General features: G+C 36.2%; 1 protein-coding gene across 2 annotated transcripts; it reads left to right on the plus strand.

The window, feature by feature from the left end:
* Positions 1 to 5,268: 5,268 nt before the first annotated feature.
* Positions 5,269 to 23,870, plus strand: LOC105438651. Of its 2 annotated transcripts, XR_004064139.1 has the most exons (9): positions 5,269 to 5,634; positions 16,065 to 16,236; positions 16,484 to 17,726; positions 19,392 to 19,557; positions 19,987 to 20,221; positions 21,416 to 21,489; positions 22,151 to 22,273; positions 22,544 to 22,811; positions 22,894 to 23,870. XR_004064139.1 is itself a non-coding variant. In XM_030985593.1 (8 exons), exons 3-8 carry the CDS (start codon positions 16,491 to 16,493, stop codon positions 22,642 to 22,644), a joined length of 1,935 nt encoding a protein of 644 aa, XP_030841453.1. In that variant the 5' UTR covers positions 5,269 to 5,634; positions 16,065 to 16,236; positions 16,484 to 16,490; the 3' UTR covers positions 22,645 to 23,870. The 2 variants fall into 2 exon arrangements, 1 of the variants encoding a protein (XP_030841453.1); XM_030985593.1 differs by having other exon boundaries at positions 22,544 to 23,870.
* The last annotated feature ends 748 nt before the right edge of the window (positions 23,871 to 24,618 follow it).

Consider the following 24,618-nt stretch of genomic DNA (forward strand, 5'->3'; position numbering starts at 1 on the left):
GCTTCATAGAGGGCGCAAGTAGCTATGATTAGTGCAGTGGGCTTTAATATAGAATCGATGCCCTTCTAGCTCCGGTAGACTCTGTAATGAAAAACATTGCATTTCTGTTGAAAGAGTCTTTCCAGATAATGTGTAGTTACTAGTCAGTTTCTTCTTGTGAATGAGTGGCAACAGGGCACACAGTTGTAGTTACTAATGGCTTAATTTCAAGTCATGGGTTGATGTTACACATCATTTCAAGATACTGCCTTTCTAATAGTGATATACAATATACTCTGTGTATATTTAATTGTATGCTTGGACAGTTGGAATACTGAAGGTACCAGTTTGGCAGCTTCAATCCATTATTTCTCTCGGCAATGAATGATAATGCAATTATTGAGAATTATCAAGAATTTGAATGAACTTATACAACAAATTGTTATGTATATGCAATACATAGACTTTTACAAACTTCCGAATCAAATTATTGATCATGTCATTTCACTAAAAAAGATGAATATATGTAAATAATTGTTTGATTCGTCAAGGTATTACATTATAGAAAGAAGAAAAAAATATGTGTGTATTGCAACTCAGCAAGATAACAAGTGTATAACAGAAATATTGGAAATGAAATTTACTGTGTGTGATATGACAGTTTGATAGTTTGATATCCGTTGTGTTATAATTGTGAAATGTGTAAGTCTACAATCCAACCAATGAATAATTTCATTCATATCATGTGTTGGGAATTCTACAACTGTTTTCTGCTTTGAAAAATGTTTATTGTATGTCGTCAGAGTCTACTCTTTCATATTGTGCCAAAATCTAAATCATTCCTTGGTCTTCCAATGTACATTTATATATGCTATAAGATAGATGGGGGAAATGTAAGAGGTTACTTAAATGGACTTCAGTGTAACATTGTTCAGATGATAGAAAATGGTGCTAAGGTAGTGACTTCAATGCTAGATGTACAATTTAGGATCATCTGAAAGTTTGAGTGAAAACAGACCATTATTAATGATAAAAATTAGGAAAACTGATCTGATCAATTCCTTAATTCTCCCAACTATATTATACAATTTAATTACATTTAAGTTTAATGTAAATTGTTGCAAAGCAATAAATTGGCTCTATATTATTTTAAAAGATTATTAGATTATTAAAAGCCTGTCTCTTGTCTTATTTTCATGGGAAAACGGTTGGGCAAATTCAAAAAAATCTTTGTGGTTTGATAATTTTTTCAGGATTCTTTGCATGTTAGAGGATTAGTACAGTAGAAGGAATATGATAAATGACATTTCATACAAAAATGAAACAGGTTTTCATCAATCTTCAACAATGTTACTGAGTCACTTTGATACAGGAAACTTCACATTTGCAATTACTGTAAGTGTCCGAATTGACTTTATGCAATGCTGCCCTCTTTGTCCAAATGAGGTGAAATCTTAGTTTTATGAAGGAGTTTCATTCAGCAGGCGGCATTTTGTTTTAAAACAATGTTTGTGTGTTTATGTATTGTGGGTGAACCCTATCTAGCCCGAACTATGCAGTTTTTAAATAGCCCAGGCTACATAGGGTTAAGCCTTAAAAGGATTTGATTCTCCTACATAGAATGTCTTATTCAGTCAGGAAAAAAAATGAAACACAAACTTGTACACCAGCAAGTTTTGTTTTTGTTCTTACACTACTTTTTAGGCTGAATAGAATATGATGTAGTCTGTAATATGAATTCCTTAATGTTTTCATTTTTGGGGTAATTAAACATTCCTTACTGCCGTAATTTTGAGAATTAGAAATGCATACAATGGCTAAATTTATTATTTTATCACTTAGAACTTCCAGAAACATCTTCTTTTTTTTTAAAGACTTTTCCTTTATATGTATTATTTATAAGACATATACAGTTTAAATGACGAGGTCAACAAATCAATATGTTTATATTTTTGAATTATTTGTGTTATAATCCTAGGTTTTTAGATCATTAGAATCATCTATTCCTTAGATTTATAGAACATAGTTGTATGATTTTTCATCTCAATTATATTGCAAAATGTATGTATGTACCCAAATTATTGTAGGTTAGTGCTATAGTTGTTATGTAAGATGGTTACTAATGTGCTAGTACATTCCAAAAGGATCTATAAATGGTTGAAAACAAAGACACATTCTAAACTTTATTCCATTTCAATTTTCATTTTTATGCAAAGGTATTGTGCCTTAGACTTCAGAAACTATAGAGTACCGAAGTGTGACGTCATATTGGCCAAGTTATCGACGTTGCAGGCTCCAAACAATTTTGTGCTAAACAATAGCATTGTGATCACACCAGCACCAAACAATAAGCCCTGCTCCAGCCCGGTGCTTGAATGGTTTTCTATTTTTTTAGAACCGATAACCTGGAAGACGAGCAAATATAACGTTAGTACTTTAGATACTATACCTGTGATTGTGTACAATCAGAAGAACATCAACTCATAAAAAAATTCTAGCCAAAGCCTTATACAGCTAACATGTTTAAAACTGTCAGATAAAAGTATTATTTAAATAACGTAGAACTAAAATTTGATTTAGTGCTAGGATATTACTTAGATTTGTTTTATAATTGTCTTGCCCTTAGCTTATAGAATATTATATGGTATTTTGTATACATCAAAATACTGAATAAATGAAAATGCTGCTAGTCATGTTCTTTTCATCCTGTATCATCTTTTTATTCAAAAACGTGAGTCCAGTGAACGAATGTTGTGTGTTAGAGGGATGATATAAAAATGCTCCTATACGTTTAACACTTCTTCTTCTTCTTCCTCTTCTTCTTCTTCTTCTTCTTCTTGAATGGTGTATGTTAGAGGGATGATATAAAAATGCTCCTATACTTTTAACACTTCTTCTTCTTCTTCTTCTTCTTCTTCTTCTTCTTCTTCTTCTTCTTCTTCTCCTCCTCCTCCTCCTCCTCCTCCCCCTCCTCCTTCTCCTTTCGTATGGCACATAGTTACGAGTAAGCAACAGGGACAGAAACTCTTTCTCCTTGAAAAATAGAGATCAGTTTAGATCCATGCTCCATTGACAGTAACTTAGTAAATGTAGAAAAGATGATATGAAGTTTTGTTTATATAGAGAATATAAAAATGCCCCATTATCACAAGAAGATGGTCTATTTGGTCTGACTTTAAAGAGACAGTAGAAAGTAATACAAAAATTGATTTACAGTTTATTGATGTTAAAAGTGAAAACATATGGTTAAACTCAGATATAAGAGATCATAACCAAAAAGCATTATTTATCAAAAAAATGGTTTGATGTAGGCGTTTTGAAAATTAATGATATCGTAAAAGACTCTAGATTTATGTCTTTGAAAGAAATTAAAGAAAGATTAGAAAAAACATGCTTCTTTGTTTTAAGAATATTATATCATAGTAAATACAATTCCATGTTTAGACTGGTATATGATGCGATGCAGGAAAAAATGAAGCAGTAATGAAAAATGTTTTAATGAATGTTAACACTAAACGAAAATCTATTTTTTTTTACTTTACGATGTCTATTCATTCAATTGTTAGATTGAATTGAAGATAAATGGGAAGAAATATTAAATAGTATAGAACAAATTGATTTGAAATTCATAGGGTCATTTGATTTACAAGATATGAAAGTAAACAGAAAAACAGAATTTAATGTTAAGGTGTTACAAAATTTAATACCAACTAGGTATAATTTATTCAAATGGAAATTATGTAACAATCCCCTATTGTTCATAATATGATGATGAGTTACACGACAATCTTCATCTGTTCGTAAAATGCAAACACAAGATTCTATCGGTTAAGATTTGGAGACATAGTTCGAAAACTTTACAATGTTTTTTTTTCTTCCTACAAATTCATCTTAAATACAGATTATAACTTGAAAAACAAAATGTTCAAAAGTTTAAATTTTCTGATCATGTATGCAAAATACGCAGTTTATCTAACATTAATTTTTTTCATGCCCGCAGAAAATCGCAAATTTATGTTTTATGAAGTCTCTACTTCTCTTTGTATTTTCAAAAGATTAATCCATAACAGTTTAAAGATCGATAAGTATTGTATAACAAAAAATCTATGCTTTTTTAAAAAAACACTGCTGTTCAAGATAATGAAACATTTTTTATTTGAATTGTGTAAGGATGCTACGATGTTATTTCAATTGATTGTATATGATTGTTTAATTTGTTTAAAAGCATATATTTATCAATATATTCATTTTACAAAAAAAAAAATCCAAAAAAAAAAAGAGTGAGCAATAGGGACAGAAACTCTTCCTCATTATAACATGGAGATCAGTATGTCCATGCTCATAGGCAAATATTGGTCTGTGGGCACTTTTGTCAGGGGGGGGGGGGGGGGGGGCTGGCACGGATCTTTGTGTGAATGCCTAATGCGTGAGAGCAAAATTAAATCGAGGAGATCGAGGGAGGTGATCATTTTAATTAATGATAACAGTAATGTCGTCTTCCAATCTCCCTTTCTTTCTTCTTTTAGCATTTATTTTTCAAAGATAATAGAAATAATAATAATAATAATAATTCATCTAGAGGGTCTATATAATAATGGACCCTATTATTATATTTTTTATTTAAACATTCAATATGAATGTGGTCATAGTCAACAGAACCCAATGCGATGTTCTTATTGCTTTCGTTGATGCCAACATAAAATTACTTGAACAGAAAGACAGAATTTTAAAGAAATACATGCATTTCAGGAAATTCAGGTCATAACCCCTTCAAAATACAGGGAGACCTTATTATTCAGGTTCAGTCGACCCTTTTGCCAACTTGCTCTGCTACCCCCGCATAGATTGGCTCCCTGCCAACAATCGATTTCCCTTTGGATTTTTCCACGGATCGCATTGACGTCACCCCATGTGACTTTGATGATGCAAGCAGTCTGGTTCTAGCTGGTTCGCAGCTCATACAAGAATTACATCATCACACACATTTATTTTCACTTTTACCATACAAATGTAACATTTTGTGAATTATTATTGATGAATGAATAAAAGATAATAATCATATTTATAAGATGTACAGAAGATATTTTGTTAAACTGATGATCCTAATGTGTACAATGTGCTAAAGTTTTGTTTTGATGCAAATTCTCCCAACTGAACAGAAAATTTACATTGAATAAGTAGGCGGCCCTTAAAGGGCGAGCCCCCAGAGAGACGAGTTTTGATTGGTCAACCTCGGTTGCTGTTGTTTCCTGGTACAGCCTTGAGAAGTAGCTGACAGATCCAAAACAATATCTCGACCTGCCGAGCTGCTGAGAAGCTAGAAAGAAATCTCGGATAGAAAATGCGAATTTTATCGATGTTTTTTAAACATTTCAACGTGGAATATCTCATGACTCGATAGTGTATCTACTGTTCCATAGTGTTTTCTGGTTTTCTACAATCAGTTGTCCGTAAATTGAGTGATATATTGTAAGAAATACAAGGTGGTTTGAAACCCAGCTGCTAAGCTGATTGTGCAGGGAAATTGGAGAGCGGAAATATCCACTGCAGCAGCTGAGCTGCACTATACACTACTGTACATGTACTGGAGTACTGCTGGTACCTGGAGAACTACTAATCTAAATTGATCTGCTGAAAACTGTGCAAGGTAATAAAGTAAGTATGTACATATTTATATATTTTTTTTAGGGGGTTCAAAAGCAACAGACACATTTGTTAATATTGGGAAATATGTTTTTTTCAGTAGTAGATCTAGATACAATAGATAAGAGGAAGTGATGTTATTTGAGCTTTCCATTTCATGGAAAAGTCAATAACGATGGGGGGGGGCGATGGCTATATTCATAATACACGATAATGATTGTACCGTGAAATTAGGTTAAGATTCAATACCGAGGTCAATGGTGAACGAATGCAAAGATGAAAGAAAAATTAATGCGTACATTTTTATAAGATCCTCTGGTCTTTGACTTTGACTTTGACACTGAGTTAACATGTTGAACTTGAAGAAGACATTGTATAACAAATAGCCAAGGCATAAGGCTTTATTGTCAGTTTAATTCTGAAAAATGTTGTAGAGAGATAAGAGAATAGAAAAACAAAACAACTGAAATTTTGGGTTCAGTTAAAAAAATTTAAAAATGGAATAGATCTATGAGTTTAATTAAGAGATAGAAAAACAAAGAGGAGATAACAGCAGAGTGAGGAGTTGGATTCAGGAAGAGAAGAGAGAGAGAGAGAGAGAGAGAGAGAGAGAGAGAGAGAGAGAGGGAGGAAGAGAACGTTTGGAGCATTTCTGGTGAACTGCCAAGATCAATATACAAATTCATGGTTAAAAGAGGTCAAACAGCAGTGACCTCCTTTTCATTTTGTCCACAACATACCAAGTAGCCCTAAATACATGTACATGTAGATAAGTGTACTTTAGTCAGTTCAAGAACCGCATGCAAAATGTTATTCATAACCACAACCTTGAGTGTCTAGTATAAAATCCATTGATCATCTGAAACATGTAATAAGTGTGGACCACAAGATTATAAAATGATCATTTTCACATTTTGTAAATGAAGGAATTAATAAACTAATATCATGTCATCATGAATCAATCTCATTATTGTTTGAAGACTAAATGAAATCAAATTCAATTTGTTCTTGAAGTACAGTACATGTGGAGATCAAGGTTGACAGTGGGTGCTTATACATGTCAAAGTATACAGCACGGTTTATAATTGGACTAAGTTTAAGCCAGGTTTAACTTCATCTGCTTGATGAATAAGAATCCTTCTTAAATTTTAACGTTACTGTCAGTCTGCTCCAGAAAGGTAGGGTTTGGCTCAAGGGTGTTGGCTTCATGTGAACTGGAAAAAAGGAACAGGTTCAGACATGAAATCTATGCTCTCGATCACAAACAGGATGGGTGAACTGTGTGGACTGATTCTGATACAGGTCTTTCTTTTTGATAAAGTAGCATCAATGATGAATTCAGAGGTTACATATAAATGTACATGTAAGGTCATACATGTAGGGTCAGGAAAATTATTTGTATTCATGTACCCCGGTAGTATTTTTTGATGACCTCAAGAGCTGATTAATGGCCTATGGTATACATTTTACATGTACATGAACCTTTGCTTTTTGCAAAAGGATATATTCTAAAATCCATTACATTTTACATGTTTGTTAGCTTTTGGGGGGAAAGTGCACCCACCCTACACTCCCTTTAAGTTATCATGAGAACTGTCATCTTCAAAATTCTTTTTGGCCTATCTTATGCGACAGGTGGCAGGGAGCCAAAAACACAATGTGACCTTCACATTCAAGGCTTTCCTGGCCAGCCTTGCTAGCTAGGGTGATGACCTTTTAAGTAAGATCCTATTTACATGCTCTGTTTATTTGGATGCCTGTTGGGCAAATATCCCCCTGTGGATTTTTATTATTCATTACATTTATAATCAACTTGGAAGATAATTTGTTATTGAATTTTTTGAAGGACAGCTATACTTGGACTTCACACTAATTAGGGAAGGGAGTCATTACAGAAGGGACCTTGCTGTATACATGTTCATGTATTGGTATTGTTTAACTCTTAAAGGTGGTTGTAAATTTGCTGTTCAGTTCTACCATACAACAAGTACATCGTCAAATATATGCAGATCAGTACAACATAATGTTCGATCGTTTCATATTTAAAGAAGAGGTACGTAGAAAGGTACATGAATGTGCATGCCCTACAATAGGCAACTGAAATAGTGCACTTACATGTAATCGTACATGTACAATGTACTTTGTGGATAGCTGTGCATGCACAATTGATGTAATAATGGACAAAGTTCTGTTACCAAAAGAAATCATAGAGTTAATTTAGATATATCTGAAAATATGTTGGCATGCACTCTGAACTACATGAATTGGTTGAAATATGTTGCGCAATCAATACTGATACAAGTACATGTCAATATAATTAATGCATGCCAGACAATGGACTTAATTGACATGTTTATGTTTCCATGTAGTGCATGAACATGTACGTGTACCATATACATGTAGCTACTCAGACAGTCACTCTTTCTCTGCATGTCAGATATTTATTTTCGAGCACCCCATACTTTCGTTGTATGGTCCCTTGTCCAGGAAACCAGAGTCTTGTTATGATTTGATGACTCAGCTATCACTTGGTCAGATCAGTAATAGCTAGTCCTGCCAGGCAGGCTCATGCAAAATCTTGCTATAGTATAGAGCTAGAAAGAAGCTAGCTAATCTGATTCATACATGCCTGGGGGCCAAATACTGTTTAATACAGGGCTGTGGTGGATGACCTTTACCTGTTTTATGAGTCAAATATTATTGTCTGCTTGGAGCCAGAGGGACATTAACTCATCATTATTTACAATATCCTTCAAATCTAGCTCCAAACAAGTGTTATTATAAAGTCACATGCCAACTATACAGGTCTTTTTTTTTATTATGGATATTTGCCCAGTGGGTACTCCTGTTGCATGTAGTAAATATCCTTTTTAAACAAGGCATTTTATCCACAGTTGACACTCTCCACCCAGGTGTTAATAGGAACCTGGCATGATTTATTCCTCAAAATTATGCACTTTGTGCTGATATAAATGGCTGCTGGAGCTAAATCTAGGGTATGTTTTCTGACCTCTTATTGGAAGCATATACATGTATATATATATATATATATATAGACATTACATCAAAATGTAGTTGTGCTAGATCCCCAAAATATGTATTATTATCATTATTATTATTTTAAAGAGTTATTACTGTGCAACTCTTTGGTTGCGAATGCAATTGCATCTATATAGGCCTACCCGCAAAAATGCATACCTACTTGTGTTGGAACAGCTCATTAGCCATAAGGGCGCTCCAAGTGACATAAATGGGTTTCCTTGAGCTAGAGTATTAGAATTTGGGTCAGTCAATTTACAGCGAAGTTGACCTTGACCCAATTTTTTGAAGATACTGTACCTGTAGGTGTAGGCCTACATGTATATTTCAAATTGGTCATGTGGTGTGTATGATTCGTAATATAATGTGCCCCACTGTCCCTTATTGCCATGGCTGGGGCTGTGGCCATATAGTGATCTTGTCAAATCTGAGTAAATTACAATATATAGGCTATACAGCTGTATGTTTAGCCTTTATGTATTGAATGACATTCACTCAGCTGTCATTGAGATGTAGTCTTTAGGGGGACACAAGCCATCAGGAGGGGGGCACACAGGTTTTCCCGGGTGGATATACAGGCATATAAGGTGTGAGAACAAAGTCTCATATGAGTAACAATCGATCTAGAGCATATTTCAAGAACATTGGCTAAAATAAATGTCTAAAGTTTCCTTTAAATGTGCCCCTTCTGTAAAGGTTAGTGGGGAACTGTTTACTTCATGTCATACCAGCATCACACAGTGAGTCAGTGACGTACATGACATAGCCTATCCGTGACATACACTTAGATGACAGTTACTGTACATGTATATGCTGAACAGTGAACACTAATTAGACCTTGGCTAAAATATGTTTGTAACTTTGTATTATAGGCCTACAATTAATTCTTACACATACAGTACAGTACATGTATTTCCCTTCGACTGAGCAAACTGACCTACACTGTAGCTAATATTTTTGTTATATAAGAACCATGAACTGAAATAGATTCCTAAGTCTTTTAATGTATACCTGTACCCAACCAGGATTGTTGTCTTGTAAAGGTCATAGCAGCTGTTATGACTTGCGTACATGTTTACGACTGTACCAAAACATACACTGTTGCTCAGTATATTTGATTTGATTTGATTTTATTTTATTTTATTTATTCATCATCAATAACATCAGTGATTAAACATTTGAATACATCGTGAATGGTACATGTTCATAAATGAATATTATAGATCATATTAAAGAAAAACCTAACAAAGTATTGATATGCTAGACATATGTCTTTTCTCATAGAATATAGAAGGTGATGAAAAGGAGCCAAATAATAGCACATGTGCTAGTCGAGTCTGGCCCCTGTTCTTAGCACACACTTGGCAAAAATAAATATATCATTATCAAAAAATAAAACTTGACAGTAGAAGTATACATGTTGAGTAATACCGTAGCACAATTTCTACACTCCAAATATAATTATATACCTGCACATATTCAGATGGGAATGGAAAATGCCAGCTAGTTGCATAATTCATATTATCATATCTTATTTAACCAGCATTTCCATTAAAATGAACAAAGATTTTATTTAGTTTAATGTTGGTGATAAAACTGTATACTTGTAGCCAGAGAATATTTAAAGGTAATACAAAGTTTTGGTATGGGGTCATGAATTTGGTTCAAATGAACATATTGGACGCATATGCGGTCCTACAATATTCAGTGATCGTTGTCGCAGATGAAATCGAGTCTTCAGTTATGAAATTGTAAATAATAAACTCTTTATGTTGTATAGCTCCCTCTCAAGGTCAAGATATAAATTAAGCTATAAAACAATGTTTCTTGACTAAACTCTACCGATTAGTTGTTCCCGTTTGGGATTAAATCATATATCACAACTACATATTCTGAGATTTTCATGGTCGCAGTTACCATTGTACAGCCGTAAAAGCTATTTGAAATTTATTTATCATTTACCTGGAGCACCGGTAAATTTTTATATTCAATTTTTCTCGAAAGCAGAAGTAGTTTAGGGGCTAAATTTTCTAGTGCTTATAATACATCCACAGGGGCATCCAAATATATCAAAATTATAAAGAATCACTATCCACCCAATTTTCAAAATTTCCCAAAACTTTGTATTACCTTTAAGCTTGTGTCCTAGACATGTCATTGACATGCAGAGGTAATTATTCAGATTCATACATAATTTCATATCTTGAGTGCCTTGTGTATATCTTAAGTACATGCATAGAATCAGTCAGGTTAATGATTGGAAATTTGAATTTGCATTTTATAGAAGGTTAAAACTGTCTAATGCACATGTCATATTATGAGTGAGGGAGATGTCTTTGCTTGGATAATGCATACGGTAAGCTGTTGTCCAGACTAGTAGGACCCATCTACATTGAATTTACAATTAATTCAAATTGATGGGAGCTGAATATCAAATGTTACTCTGCACTTAAGAGATAGGAGTAACTTAGCGATTGCATCAGTCCATGTCAATAGCAAAAATGGAGCAAAGACAGGATGGTGAGAAGTGGTTACGGATGATTTTTTTTTTCAGGGGGGGGGGGGAAGGGTATCAACAACTACCGGTACTGGTATAAATAATACAGGGAGTAACATGTCCATTGGTCTTGGACAGTTACAGTACATGTTTTCAAAGTTTTGCCTGGGAGGTGTCCTTGTAAGCAGGCAGGATTAAACGTTGACAATTGTCTCTGGGCTGTAGTGGACTGATACCTGGTTTGCGACAAGGCCTAGCTATGAGGGTGTTTCCCAGTAACCGAGATCTGTGTACCCCAAATACTGCAGTCTTTCAATGCCGCACGGTGAGGTACAACAATAGAATGAATAGCTCAGCTGGGTGGAGTTGTGACTAAAGATCGCCTCCTAGGGTTGGTTTCTATTGTGTTTGTCTGTCAAACCAGGGTTACGGGTTCAGTAGAGTAGAGCCATTTGGTATACAGCTGACAGCCTAGCTGACAGCGAGTGTGGGAATGCAAGACTCGGTGACCTTCTTGTCATGACATAGCAACTTTTCTCTATTGTAGGGCGAGGTTTTGTTAGTTTCTGGTAACTAAATTTACCTGGATTTTGTCATATGAATGCTTTGTACAGCTATTTTTTTAAAGCTCTACACACCTTTAATACATGTAGGTGTATTTATACAGGATGTTTTTAAAAACAAACATAGCAGTGTTCTTTCTACCACACCCAAATAGTGACACAATGCTGGGTTTATGACTTTAATTGTTTGAAAAAAAATGTTTGGAATGTACATGTAAACTGTTTTTTTTTTGTTTGTTGCTTGCATCCTGTAATTGGGGTTATTCTGAGAGTGAGGCGAGTTCGGGCATTCATGCACTATTGATCCCTCTTGCATGTTGTTTTCCCACGTATAAGTACACAGGCATAGTATAGTCTTTTGTGTGTACAAGAGCAATCGATTGTTTTAAATGACTGGAGTGAAAAAAAAAATTAAAAAACAAAGAGAAATGTGCAGAGTACCGGAACTCTGTTTGAACAAGCAAGTATTTGATATGTTATGCTTCAAATCAATGATTTAGAAAGAGGCTATTAAAAAGGGAAACCTCAAAACACAACTGTTTCAATTTGAAGCAAAAGAGGGCCTTAGGACATTATGAGTGTGTGTTCTGGGTGGGGGGTAGAGGCCTATGAATGAATGTGTCCATTGTATGCAAATGTTGAGTCTATTCTTGTTTCTTCAGTAAACTAGTGGTATTGGCCTTGCAGTCTATTGATTTCCATTTTGTGACATACTGTTATGCATATATTGTGGTGGTAGGGGAAAACATATGCATGTGAGACTGAAAACCTTTTTCACTTGACACTATAACAAATATAGTGCACATTTTTTTTCTTAGACATATACTGTATGTACATAATATAGTATCTCTGTTTATGAAAATGTGTTGAAAAACAGAGGGCCTATGGCTATGTGCTATATATGCCTCCAGTGTAGATTTAGAAAGAAAGAAAAACTTCATATTTTCTAGACCTTATAATTCATAATTTTGTTAGAAAATGTAGGAATGTATTATGTGTACACATCAAAATCAGAGATAAATGAGAAAATTTCCAAGAATCCAAGAAGATATCCTGTTTCCAAAGCATCAGGGAACTGATCTAGACTCTACCTCAAATTCATTTTCCAGAACAGTTTGTAAACAAAGCGCCTGCCTGCACAATGTATGGTGAATCCCCCTCATTTGCATAGGAATGAAGTTCACTAGGTCAGTGGAAAGGAGTGCAGGCCTCTCATTGGCTGGCTCGTTGCTGCCTGCTGTCAAGGCAGCTTTACACATGCATACAATGCAAGGGTCTGTGTATGGACTTTACTGTGTGTTTATATGCTGTGTGTATATATGGTGTGTGTATGCAGTCAGGTTTGTTTATATTGGAGAAAGTTTGTTGACCGGCCTGGGAAAAAGCAGCAGTGTTTATGTTTTGGGTGTAATTTACATAAAGAATGGTTCTGTATCTTTACTGCTCAGCTGACTGCAGTGTTCTACATGCACATCTACATGCACTGCAATTTTACATGTTTGTAGGTGGGGCATGCGCTTTCCTCAATGCATGGTGCACATGTAAATGCATATTATTATGCAGATTGTTTTTATCTTGTATGTTTGATTGATTTGATAAGAATGTAGATGGCTGTCAGTTATCGATCGCCTTCATTAATTCATATTTACAATTTCACCTGGACAGTTGTTCATCTTTACATTTCTAACAGAATGAAATATATCACCACACCAACACTAAATAGTGAAGTATACATCATTGCTTATGATTATGTAGGATAGCTGGACTCCATCTTCAGTATATATCTCGGTTACAGTTTACATAATTTGGTTTAAAATTTACTAAAAGAATCTCAGCTTTACTTTTTGAATAGTATCTTTTCTATGGATTTAGGGAGTCCTTCCTTCAGCTCTTTAAATTTCTCTTTCCTCTGCCTCTAACCTATTTCTCCCTCCCTCCCACTCTATCTCTCTCTCTCTCTCTCTCTCTCCCCTCTCTGTATCTCTGTCAATATCTTTTCATCTGACTATTCTCTTCCCCCCTTTCTCTCTCTCTCTCTCTCTCTCTCTCTCTCTCTCTCACTCTCTCACTCTGTCACTGTCACTATATTTCTCTTTCTCTCTCCCTCTATACATCTGTACAGACATGTGATGAAGCTCAAATGAAATGTCCTGGAAAATGTTCAACTCTGTTTCAATCTACTTCTAGTGTAAGGACTATAAAGCCAAGTAGCTTGTGTACTTGGAAATCCAGGAAAGTAGGTCACCCCAGTTTGTAAATCACGGCTGCCTTTTCCTGAGAAAAGAATAAATGTAATACCTACATTTCTTGAGAATTCATACTCTGCACTTGGTTTTGCATTTCAAAGACTCAATAATTAATTGCTTTTTGTGCACGTATTTTTCATCATAATTTGATAGGTTAGTGTCAAGAAACTGTTTGTTTATTAGGGGGCTATTTTTGGATATGCTACCGGTACTTTGTGACATTGTCTCACATTCACAGTGTCAGTGATATCAGTTATTTTGTTATCTCTAAAATACCTTTTTGACATGAGCTCTTTTTTGTATTTTTTTTTTTTTTAAATAGCTTTTTCCTGATCCAAAGCCAAATACCACTCACAATGTTTATTTTTCGCTGACTCATAGGTATGTTCTAACATTGGACCTTTTTTATACCCCAGGTACTGGTTCAAACATAATTAATGGGAGAAACTAGGTTATCTGTCAAGTGTCGACCTTGCCTCATGCACGGGTACAGGTGGACACATTGAGTTTGCATGCACAGACCCTTGTTCTATCAGTCGTAATGTATATATCGGAGCTAGTGTGACTCAGCTACTTGTGAGGGACTATGAAGACTGTTACCCATCGGCTATACATGTACCTGCCCTTGACCTACTGTATGTTGATTCAATCAGGAGGAACTTGGGTTAGGCTACACTCAAAACGCAATTTATTCCAATGAGGTATCAAATTTGGGTCTGTGTTTAAAGACTAATACAGGTGGTGCTTCAGTATTTATGCAGACTTTGCACTCGTTTTGTTCCTATTGTTACCTTTTGTGTTTATATGTTGTGAATAATATTGCTGACGACAGTACATGTAGGTTCTATGCTGACAAGTTTGTGGTCTGAAGAGAATTTTGGTTGGGAGGGAAAAAGTTGGAAGTCACATGAGTTTGTTGTGTTCAATTCTAGAACCATGACCTACGAAAGATAGCAATGGAAGGAGGGCAAAGTTCACAAATGACACTTCAGCTCTACATTTGAGCATATATGTGTCAGAATGGGGAGTTATAATTTGCAATAATCTTGTATTTAGTTGTGAAACATCTTCGCACTAGCAAAGAGAGAGAAGGGGATGCTTGCAAGATCGATCGATCGAGAGAGAGAGAGAGAGAGAGAGAGAGAGAGAGAGAAAGAGAGAGAGAGAGGGGGCAATGGTAGGAGAAGGAGAGTTGAAGAGAAAGAGACATACAGACAGAGAGGGGGTAGAGAGAGAGAGAGAGAGAGAGAGAGAGGGGGGGCAATGGTAGGAGAAGGAGAGTTGAAGAGAAAGAGACATACAGACAGAGAAGGGGTAGAGAGAGAGAGAGAGAGAGAAAGAAAGAGAGAGAGGGGGCAATGGTAGGAGAAGGAGAGTTGAAGAGAAAGAGACATACAGACAGAGAGGGGGTAGAGAGAGAGAGAGAGAGAGAGAGAGAGAGAGGGGGCAATGGTAGGAGAAGGAGAGTTGAAGAGAAAGAGACATACAGACAGAGAAGGGGTAGAGGGAGAGAGAGAGAGAGAGAGAGAGAGAGGGGGGGGCAATGGTAGGAGAAGGAGAGTTGAAGAGAAAGAGACATACAGACAGAGAAGGGGTAGAGGGAGAGAGAGAGAGAGAGAGAGAGAGAGGGGGGGCAATGGTAGGAGAAGGAGAGTTGAAGAGAAAGAGACATACAGACAGAGAAGGGGTAGAGAGAGAGAGAGAGAGAGAGAGAAATTTAGAGAAACAAAGATGGAAACAAAACAATATAAAGATATTATACATCACGTCTTATTTGTTTTTCAGCCAACCAATTAGATCATTAGTACCGCAGACATGCCCAAGCTTTTTTGTATGGTATCTTCATCATTGTGTTGCCATGCCGATACAAGCCAGGGAAGCCCTGACTTTATTCTCTTTTAGGGCATGTGGTCCCTCGTGAATAATGGATTTTCCTTCTCACCCACCCTCCCCCCCCCCCCCCCCCCGATCAATGTCAGTTTGTTATGGAACACTGTTGTCATTGTAAACTTGCATGTACTCTACTGGTTTATTACTATTATATCAAAGTTTAAAAAACTAAGTTCTCTTTTCATTCTCTATTGCTTTCTCTTGCAGGTAAAGATATTGCTGTATTTGCTGAAAAGGACTAATTACAGAATCAGCTGGAAGCTAGGAGAGCCCCATTCACATCATTATTGGCAAACTTTGCTGAAGTGTAAGCTAGAGTGAAGAGTTTCAATGTGAGGGCTGGACCACCTAGTGCACTGTCAGAGGAAGTGGAGAACATGTAAGTCTTGACCCTTAAGTATAGTAGTCAGATACAATGATGTTCCATCATGATCTGTTATTCAAATCTTCAATGTTGTCAAATGAAGAAATAGTTGGTTATGTCTTATTATGAGTACAAATTAAATAGGATGTAGTCTGGTCATCCCTTGGGGTGGATATGTGCGCATTATAAATGTTGATATTATTATAATGCCAGGTGTTGAATCAGCTAATATCCACCAACTATTTTTTTTTTCTTTCTTCAGTTCAACCATGGAGATGTATAACGACTACGGTCAGCCAGACATTTTTAGCAACTTGACTAATCCTGAACATGCCCTCCAGTCTCCGAATGCCCTTCTGCTCTCGGCTTCACAGAATATCTTTATGTATGAGCAGGATAATTACAACCCATCCAGTACTAAACAGGAGCCGGCCCCGGCTAAACCCGCCTGTTTGAGCCTCAGTGACAATGTCTTTGAGTTCCCCAACCCGGAGGAGATGGCCCAGCTGGGATGTAGTCCAGTGGTGGACGATTGCTGGCCTGAGACGCCCCTCCTGGCAGGGTCCCTTGATGGCTCCCTCAACGATAGCGGCTTGTGCTTCAGCTGGGATTTGAGCGATGACGACCAGGAAGGGGTTTTCCCGATTGAAGCCAGTCCGTTCTGTTCTGCACCGACCCTGGCAGAACTGAACCTTGAGGATTCACAGTCTGTTGATAATGACATGGCTGTAAAGAGGAAGGCAGAGGACCTGTCTGTCCAGTCTTCTTCAGCCACGATGCCATTGGGCAAGCAGGAGATGTCGTTGTCACCGCAGAGCTGGAAACGGGTCAAGACAGAGGCTGTGGAGTTAGCCAGTGTAGAAAAGAGGACCAAGACATCTGATGGACTTAAAACGAGTAGCCCAAGACCAGGCTTGTCCAGGAAATCCTCCAAAACAAAGACATCGAGACCTCTCATGCCAAAGAATGGCAGAACACATAATGAGACCTCCAAAGTTCCTGCAGATGCAAAGAAGTCTGTTTTGTCTCTCAGGAAAGTGCATCCCTCCAAGATAGATTTCACAGAGTTATTCTGGAAGCGCTACAGGAGCAGAGAAACGATTCCGTCCCCCACCAAAGAGATGTCTCGCAGTGAACTGTTAGCCAGGACTCCTAACCCATTTGGCAACAGGAGATTCCTTGGAAGGAATGCAAATCTGAAAGCCAAAACCCAGCACCACCCACCAACCGCCAAGTTGGCCCAGACCCCTAAATCAGTTGCAAGGACAGTCAAGTCCAGGACAAATCACAAGGTCAGGACTAAGAAACTTAGTGCAGTGGTCCAAAAGAAGACCAGGAACATGATGTCGTTGCCCTCTCTCACTTCAGACGATTCGAGCCAGGACAGTCTCTGGAAGGATCTGAAGGTATTCATGTATGGTGATCACGACATCAAGAGGAATAAGAAGAAAGATATCCCTCACAGGACTCTAAGTCTGCCTGAACCTGATATGAAATCAGAATCGGTAAGTACATCTACTTACTATCCTTACCAGACCTACATGTAGTCATGTTCTAAGATCATCTGACACATTTCTCGAGTGGAACGATAATCATTTGTTTGTACAAAGTACCATGGATGTATATATTTTTGTTCAAGTTGCAGATTATGGGATTTGGAAACAAAAGTATTGACTTTTCAGTGTATTGATTTTCTTTTTAGTCTTTGCTATTTGAGTTTTATTGTATTCCACTTAATGGAAGAAAAATGTATCAACTATGTTGATTTTATTATTAAAAGGAAAATTGACCTGTTGGTATTCTACTAAGCATACTAAAGTTAGCACAGATGTCAAGCACCTGTATAAAAAAAAATGGTTTTAATCAAATTAAATTGTTACAGACTAATTTGTGGTCTCTCTCTAATTGGTGTCAAAATTAAAATGAACTTCAGTTTAATTGGTTTTTACATTTCCTCTAAAATTAAATAAGAAAGAAAAAAAAGGAAATCTCAAACATGCTGATTTCTGACCTCTATTTGCCGGAGTTTTATTTTGATATTGCGTTTTAGTTATTGAAATAATCAAAATGCAATGGCCTGTCAGTGCTTAATTGGTAGTGTTTTATAAAATGGTGAGCTGGAAAGCCAGCTGGCACAAGTGGGAAATTAACATTTTATGTCTTTGCTTATTAAATCATATTTGTGTTTTATATTGTTAAAAGGAAAGTAACTCTGATGTTAATTTTGTTGTTGTTCAACCTGTATAATTTTGACACTTGGGAATCTCTAACAGTGAAGTAATGGTGAAAACATTTTTAGTTATTAAGTTAAATATGATTATTATGAACAGGATAAATGAATTCAATAATTATATGGTTAGTCATGTACTGTCCCATTATAAATGTCCAGGGGGGTGTTTCACAAAGATAAGTTGGACTTAAAAATTATGGAAAGCCATTAGCATCTTTGAAAATATTTTGTAAAAGTTATTTTGAAAGGCATTAATTGTTTATTCAAATCATTCATATTGTCTATCATCAAGGAGATTTCATGTTCTGGATGTGGTATTCATAAAAAGTCTAAAATACTTGAATTTCTGCTTTTGAATATATTTCATGTTAAGACTCCAATGGCTGTCCATAATTTTTAAGTCCAACTTAGAGTTAAGTTCTACTTAGGATCTTTGTGAAACACCCCCCAGAACTGTGATTTGATTACCTCATTGATGAAATATTAATGATCATTTTCTAGATTTCTATATTGCTTGATATAATATTACGTCTCTAAGCACTTTTTTTATTACCAACCTGATAAGAATTTGAAAGAAGTGCTGCTTCATGCGATGTGGGATTTGTTATCTTCACATGAAGTTCTGTAGTATTGTATTGTATTGTATTGTATTTATGCATGGGAGGAGGGCGGTTGCCTTGCAAACTTATATTTGTAATATTGACTGATATTTAAAAGTTAAACATGTAGGAAGTATATATTTCAAATTATACAAACTCGTTTCCAACAAACTTGAATGGATGTATGACATATATAGCTACATCATCTTAGTTTAAGATTGTTTGGTTGAGTAGGCGTGTAGTCTTGTACTTGATATAATTAAGGGCTTGTGGTTCTGGGGTACCATTTCGTTTGAAGAATTACTAAATGTTTGATATGTTATTGAACATGTTTATTACAGAGTAAATCACCTCGGACCAACATGAGCAGTGATCCAGGCTTTGATTCTCATGACGAGGGTCTGGGCAGTGAAAACGAAGACCATGATGACTTTGGGAGCGATGATTCCGATGACGACGATGATGATGACATCCCTGATGATGGCAGTGATATCTCGGATGACCCTGGTATGTCAAAAATGAAGTTCTAAATTTTTCCTTTTTGAATAAATGTGGTTTAATTTACCTTGTAACTATATATATATTCTTGCTATATATTTCTACAATGTGTTATGTATTACAACCTCTCAATGTGCTTCAAAAGGAGTCTCTATATAGACAGGAAGTCTTTAAATAGAGAACAGTTCCTAGTATTGAAGATTTCAAGGGGACACACTATTCAAGGGAGACAAAAAAGTGACCTTTCTTCATAGTTGCTAATGCAGTTTATTAGTCTGTACTGCTTAAAGGATGTTGTGCAAAAGGGTTGCAGTACAAGAAAATGTCTGATGTACATAGAAGAGCACAAATTATTTGATGTTGATCATATCTTGGTTTTTTGATATGCTAAATGCTGTTATGGGTCTAACTCTTGAATCTTTGTGTCTATGGCTAAAGGGTTACCATCAACGAGCACGAAGCACTCCTCTGGTTCCTTGGCCACCAGACGAAGACGGGTCAAGACGCGACGCAGCGAGTACGACGACTTCACCCCGAACCCTCGTAAGCTCCTGAACATTGGCCACGAGCTCAACAAGCTGAACCTGACGATCAGCTCGCTGTGTCCCGGTAACGAGGCATCCAACGATGAGAAGAACCAGACGAGAAGGGAGAAGAACAAGTTGGCATCAAGGTAAACAGTTTATTCCTGTTCCTGGGGGGGGGGGGGGGCTGGGGGTGTTTCACAAAGATCCTAAGTTGAACATATCTCTAAGGTGGACTTAAAAATTATGGAAAGCCGTTAGCGTCTTTGAAAATATTTTGTAACAATTATTTTAGAAGGCATAAAATGTTAATTTAAATCATTCATATTTTCTATCATCAAGGAGATTTCATGTTCTTGATGCGGAACTTATGAAAAGTAAAAAATACTTGAATAAATGGCTCTCCATAATATTTAAGTCCAACTTAGAGTTAAGTTCGACCTAGGATCTTTGTGAAACACCCCTGATGTCATATTCTTTTACATGACATGTGTTAGGTAGAGGGACAGATCAAGGTTAGAGAGTCAGCAAGGGTAAGATCTGACACAAGGTGGAGTTCCTTGGTGCCTCCTCAGGTAACAAAGCCATGAGAGAGAAGATCTCTGCCTTATGTGAAATGGCAAGTTACTTTTAGTGAGAAATGGGCAAAAGAGATAAAAATATCCAAAAAGTTATGAATGCATGAAATTCAGGATAAGACTAACATGGGAACCTTATTATCAATCAGGGAAATGAAAGCCAAAGAGAAACTGAAACAAATGAAGATCGATCGAGCGAGAGAGGTAGAAAGCCAATGTTTGTCAAATGATGCAAAGTCATCCCCTGTGGAAAGGCAATATCGATAAATATTGACTCTTTTTTTATCACACTGCAATCTATGACCACTGTACTTTTTTGCATGAGTGAAATATATAACAATTTTTCAAATTATTAAAAAACTTGTTCTGCACAGCTTCAATGCAAACCTATATATATGTTTACATATTTGTTTATATCTCAAAATTCTGAGCATTTTAGAGCCCAATTTTTTCAAAGTTGCTTAGTCTAACACTAGGTTTCACAATAATAATGCAAATTTTAAATTTCATAACCCAATCCTGTTGAAATATTACCAAAACTTTGTATTATACCTTTAATGTTTTATTGGAAAGGGGCAATTTCGATTTTTTAACTCTCAGTCATTACCATTTATCTTGTGTGAGTATTTTCTATTTCATTTTCTTGGTTACTTTATTGCCTCATATTTCTAGTGTGAAGTGGGTTATATAGTATCACAGTTTAAGCAATGTGAGATATCTCTTGTAATTGCCCCATTTCCACCTCTCATCCTCCCGTCACTCCAGGGCATGCAGGCTGAAGAAGAAGGCACAGCACGAGGCGAACAAGGTCAAACATTGGGGACTCATTGAGGAAGCAAGTAAGAGATCACTTTCATATCTCCCTCTCTCTGTTTCCTGTCCACCCCCTCCCCCTCCCCTCCCCTCTCCCTATCATGTAATGATTTATGTATCACAAGACTCTTCATCGATTCACCGGAAAGTGAATATATAAATATACTTTTTTCAATCAAAGTAAGGAATGACATATTTATTGCTGTCATATCTTACCAATATTACTCCCCCCCCCCCCCTATTTATTATGATATTATTCATTTCATCCTACTAGTGAAAAAAATCTTACATTTAGATGTTTTCACAATATGGTGAAATGATACAGGTTTCTTTTCTAATTTTAGTTTGTTTTCATATATAATCATGAAATCATTAACATGTCAATAAATATCTTTGCACATTGTGTATTCTATCATGAATAATATGAAGTATGCTTGTAAGCCCTGCATTGTTAATAGTAAAACATGACCTGGGCCTTTTCCTCTTTTTCTACTTATATATACTTTTTTTGTTGGTAGTATCTAATTATCTATACAATTTGATGTATTTATTTACTCCCTTTGTTGATAATCATTGTTTATAAAGTGATATTGAAACCAAAAAATGAATGTATTTACACAAATGTATTCCCACTTGGGTTTGATATCAAGTACATGTACTAAGTGAGAGTTCCTTTTCCGTTTTCAGAGCAATTGAAGCTTGTTCTAGGGAGCATGAGGAAAGAGATGACTGGTCGTCTAGAGAGACCCAAGGCATCATGGGATTTCAGCCTTGGAGCAAAGCTGGATCATCTCATCAAGAATTCACTTGGTATGTTCAATTCCTCTCCGTTTTATAAATGTCAATTGGTATGTGGAAACCGTATAACTGAAAGAACATGAGATACAAAAGTAGGGTTTTGTAGATTGGTTACTGAAAAACAGAGTCGCCTTCTATATTTGATAAATTTGATTGGTATGGAAGCCTTATAAATGAAAGAAGCTGACAAACAAAACCCTTTGCCTTCATATCCACATTTGGTCACATCAACACTTCATCTAATTTAAATAATTTCACCCATGTTTCTTCCTTCCTTCGCAGGTCACATGGTGTCCGGGCATACATCCGAGTTTGTGAACTCCGTCTTGGAGAAGACCGCCAAGGGAATCCCACTCTCACATTTGAAGCCAAAGGTCACCTGAACCTTGATCTGAACTTTGACCCCTCTCCCTCTTGGAGAAGACGGCCAAGGGAATTCCACTCTCACATCTGAAGCCAAAGGTCACCTGAACCTTGACCTGAATTTTGACCCCTCTCCCTCTTGGAGAAGATGGCCAAGGGAATCCCACTCTCACATCTGAAACCAAAGGTCACCTTGACCTGAACTTTGACCCCTCTCCGTCTTGGAGAAGACGGCCAAGGGAATCCCACTCTCACATCTGAAGCCAAAGGTCACCTGAACCTTGACCTGAACTTTGACCCCTGGACCCTTTCTGTACTTCTTCTGATCAATTTCTTTGTTATGTTTGATGAGTGGAGCAGCAGAAATGTTTGTTGTAAAATGTGAACAGAAGCTAAATTTTTCAACCCAAACAGGAGAAATGGTCTCTAATATTCATGTTTGTTCCTGATCAAGAGTTTGTCAATATCTTATCCCATTTTTTTCAGTATCCCTGAAAGCATAGTTTAGATGTTCGCTATAATTCTTCGTGTAAGAAACGTGCTACTGTTATATTTGTTTCTTACAAGTTGAGAAATATTTATTGGCTGTAAGATACGTCCCTTTGTGTATATCCTGTAGTACTTGTGAAATAAAAAAACAATACACTAGAAAGTACACATAATATCAGATGGAGATTGTAATGATCACATACAGAAAAGATTTAAATCAAACATGATTACTCAGTGATGTGTCCAACATTTTCAGAGGACTTTTCAGCTTAACATAATGTACAAGTACTACAGAATTACATGTTTTGTTCTGATATTTTCCATTGGAAATCTTGTTAGAGATTGTGTGCTTTTTGTACATGACAGATGCCTGCCATATTCAGAAGGCATGTCACTTTGATTTTTAATAAGATTAACCATAAATTAGTTGTTTTTGTCTAATTATTGCAGAGTGTTGTTTTCCCAAGCCTGTGCCCCTGCAGTAATGATTTGACTTTTGATAGAAAAGACATGCCTACAGTGTACTGTGAAATGGCGTGTGAAGCAAACGACTAATGTTTGTGTTTAATTATGGCAAAGTGCTGTTTTTTTTAAGTCTGTCACCTTTCGTTCACTATGTGACTAGTAGAAAGGACATGCCTGTAGTGCATTTTAGGATGGCTATAGGATCATGTAAGGGGAAGAAACATGAGCCATGTGTATAGTGTTTCTTATCCCTTCTGAAATCAAGCTGGGCTGTCGAGTGTACTATTTATACTCTGCACAAATGACTATCTTTAAAGTCTGAGCTTCTTACCCTGCTCAAAGTGCTTTGCCCTTAACATGATATTAACTATTTCCTGTGTTTTAGTTAGTAACTAACAAACCCTATCTTATTATATTCTATCCCTAATCCCTCCAAAGAAGATTTGATCAAGTTCAATTTGCGTGTACTCTCCTGATAACACAAGAGAGTCGGCATAGAAATTCTGAAGATGATATTTTTGCCTGTGTAGCAACTATAGATTAGAGAGTTGATAATCTGTTATTTGATCAAGACCATATATATATATATATATATATATATAAGTGTGAGAATTCTTGCATTTCTTGCTTACTCATTCATGAGGGTCCATGATAATCGTGCTCCCGTCCCATGAAATCTTTGGTAAAAAAGCTTTAAATACCATATATGTAGTCAGGAATATTAAATATTTGATTGGAGTTTATATATGATGCTTAATTATGTAACTTGCTAATAAACATAAAAGTAAATACTATCATATTCTTGTTAAAGTTAGTGCCTTAGAAAAGAAAAGGAGAGAGTATGATCATGAATATAGAGTGTGTTTTTTATCAGAATATCCTTCCTATACATTGTAGTTAAAGCTTATCTGCCATAGTTTACAGGAGGGATTAGACCGCCCTACAAGGTCACTGGACAGGTGGTTGTCTCATCAACTCAGCTCTCAGTTAACATAAGAAAAAGAGGATCATGGGGGACCAATGGTCACCGATTAAGCATT

This window comes from Strongylocentrotus purpuratus, unplaced genomic scaffold (genome assembly GCF_000002235.5).
Source record: "Strongylocentrotus purpuratus isolate Spur 01 unplaced genomic scaffold, Spur_5.0 spur5_scaffold_15, whole genome shotgun sequence".
NCBI lineage: Eukaryota > Metazoa > Echinodermata > Echinoidea > Camarodonta > Strongylocentrotidae > Strongylocentrotus > Strongylocentrotus purpuratus.

What these genes read in the sequence shown, in the direction of transcription:
- LOC105438651 (XM_030985593.1), top strand. Translation starts at nt 16,491, where the DNA reads ATGGAGATGTATAACGACTACGGTCAGCCAGACATTTTTAGCAACTTG. An exon ending in TGATATCTCGGATGACCCTG is followed by an intron (nt 19,558 to 19,986) that starts GTATGTCAAAAA and finishes CTATGGCTAAAG; the next exon opens with GGTTACCATCAACGAGCACG. An exon ending in GGGACTCATTGAGGAAGCAA is followed by an intron (nt 21,490 to 22,150) that starts GTAAGAGATCAC and finishes TTCCGTTTTCAG; the next exon opens with AGCAATTGAAGCTTGTTCTA.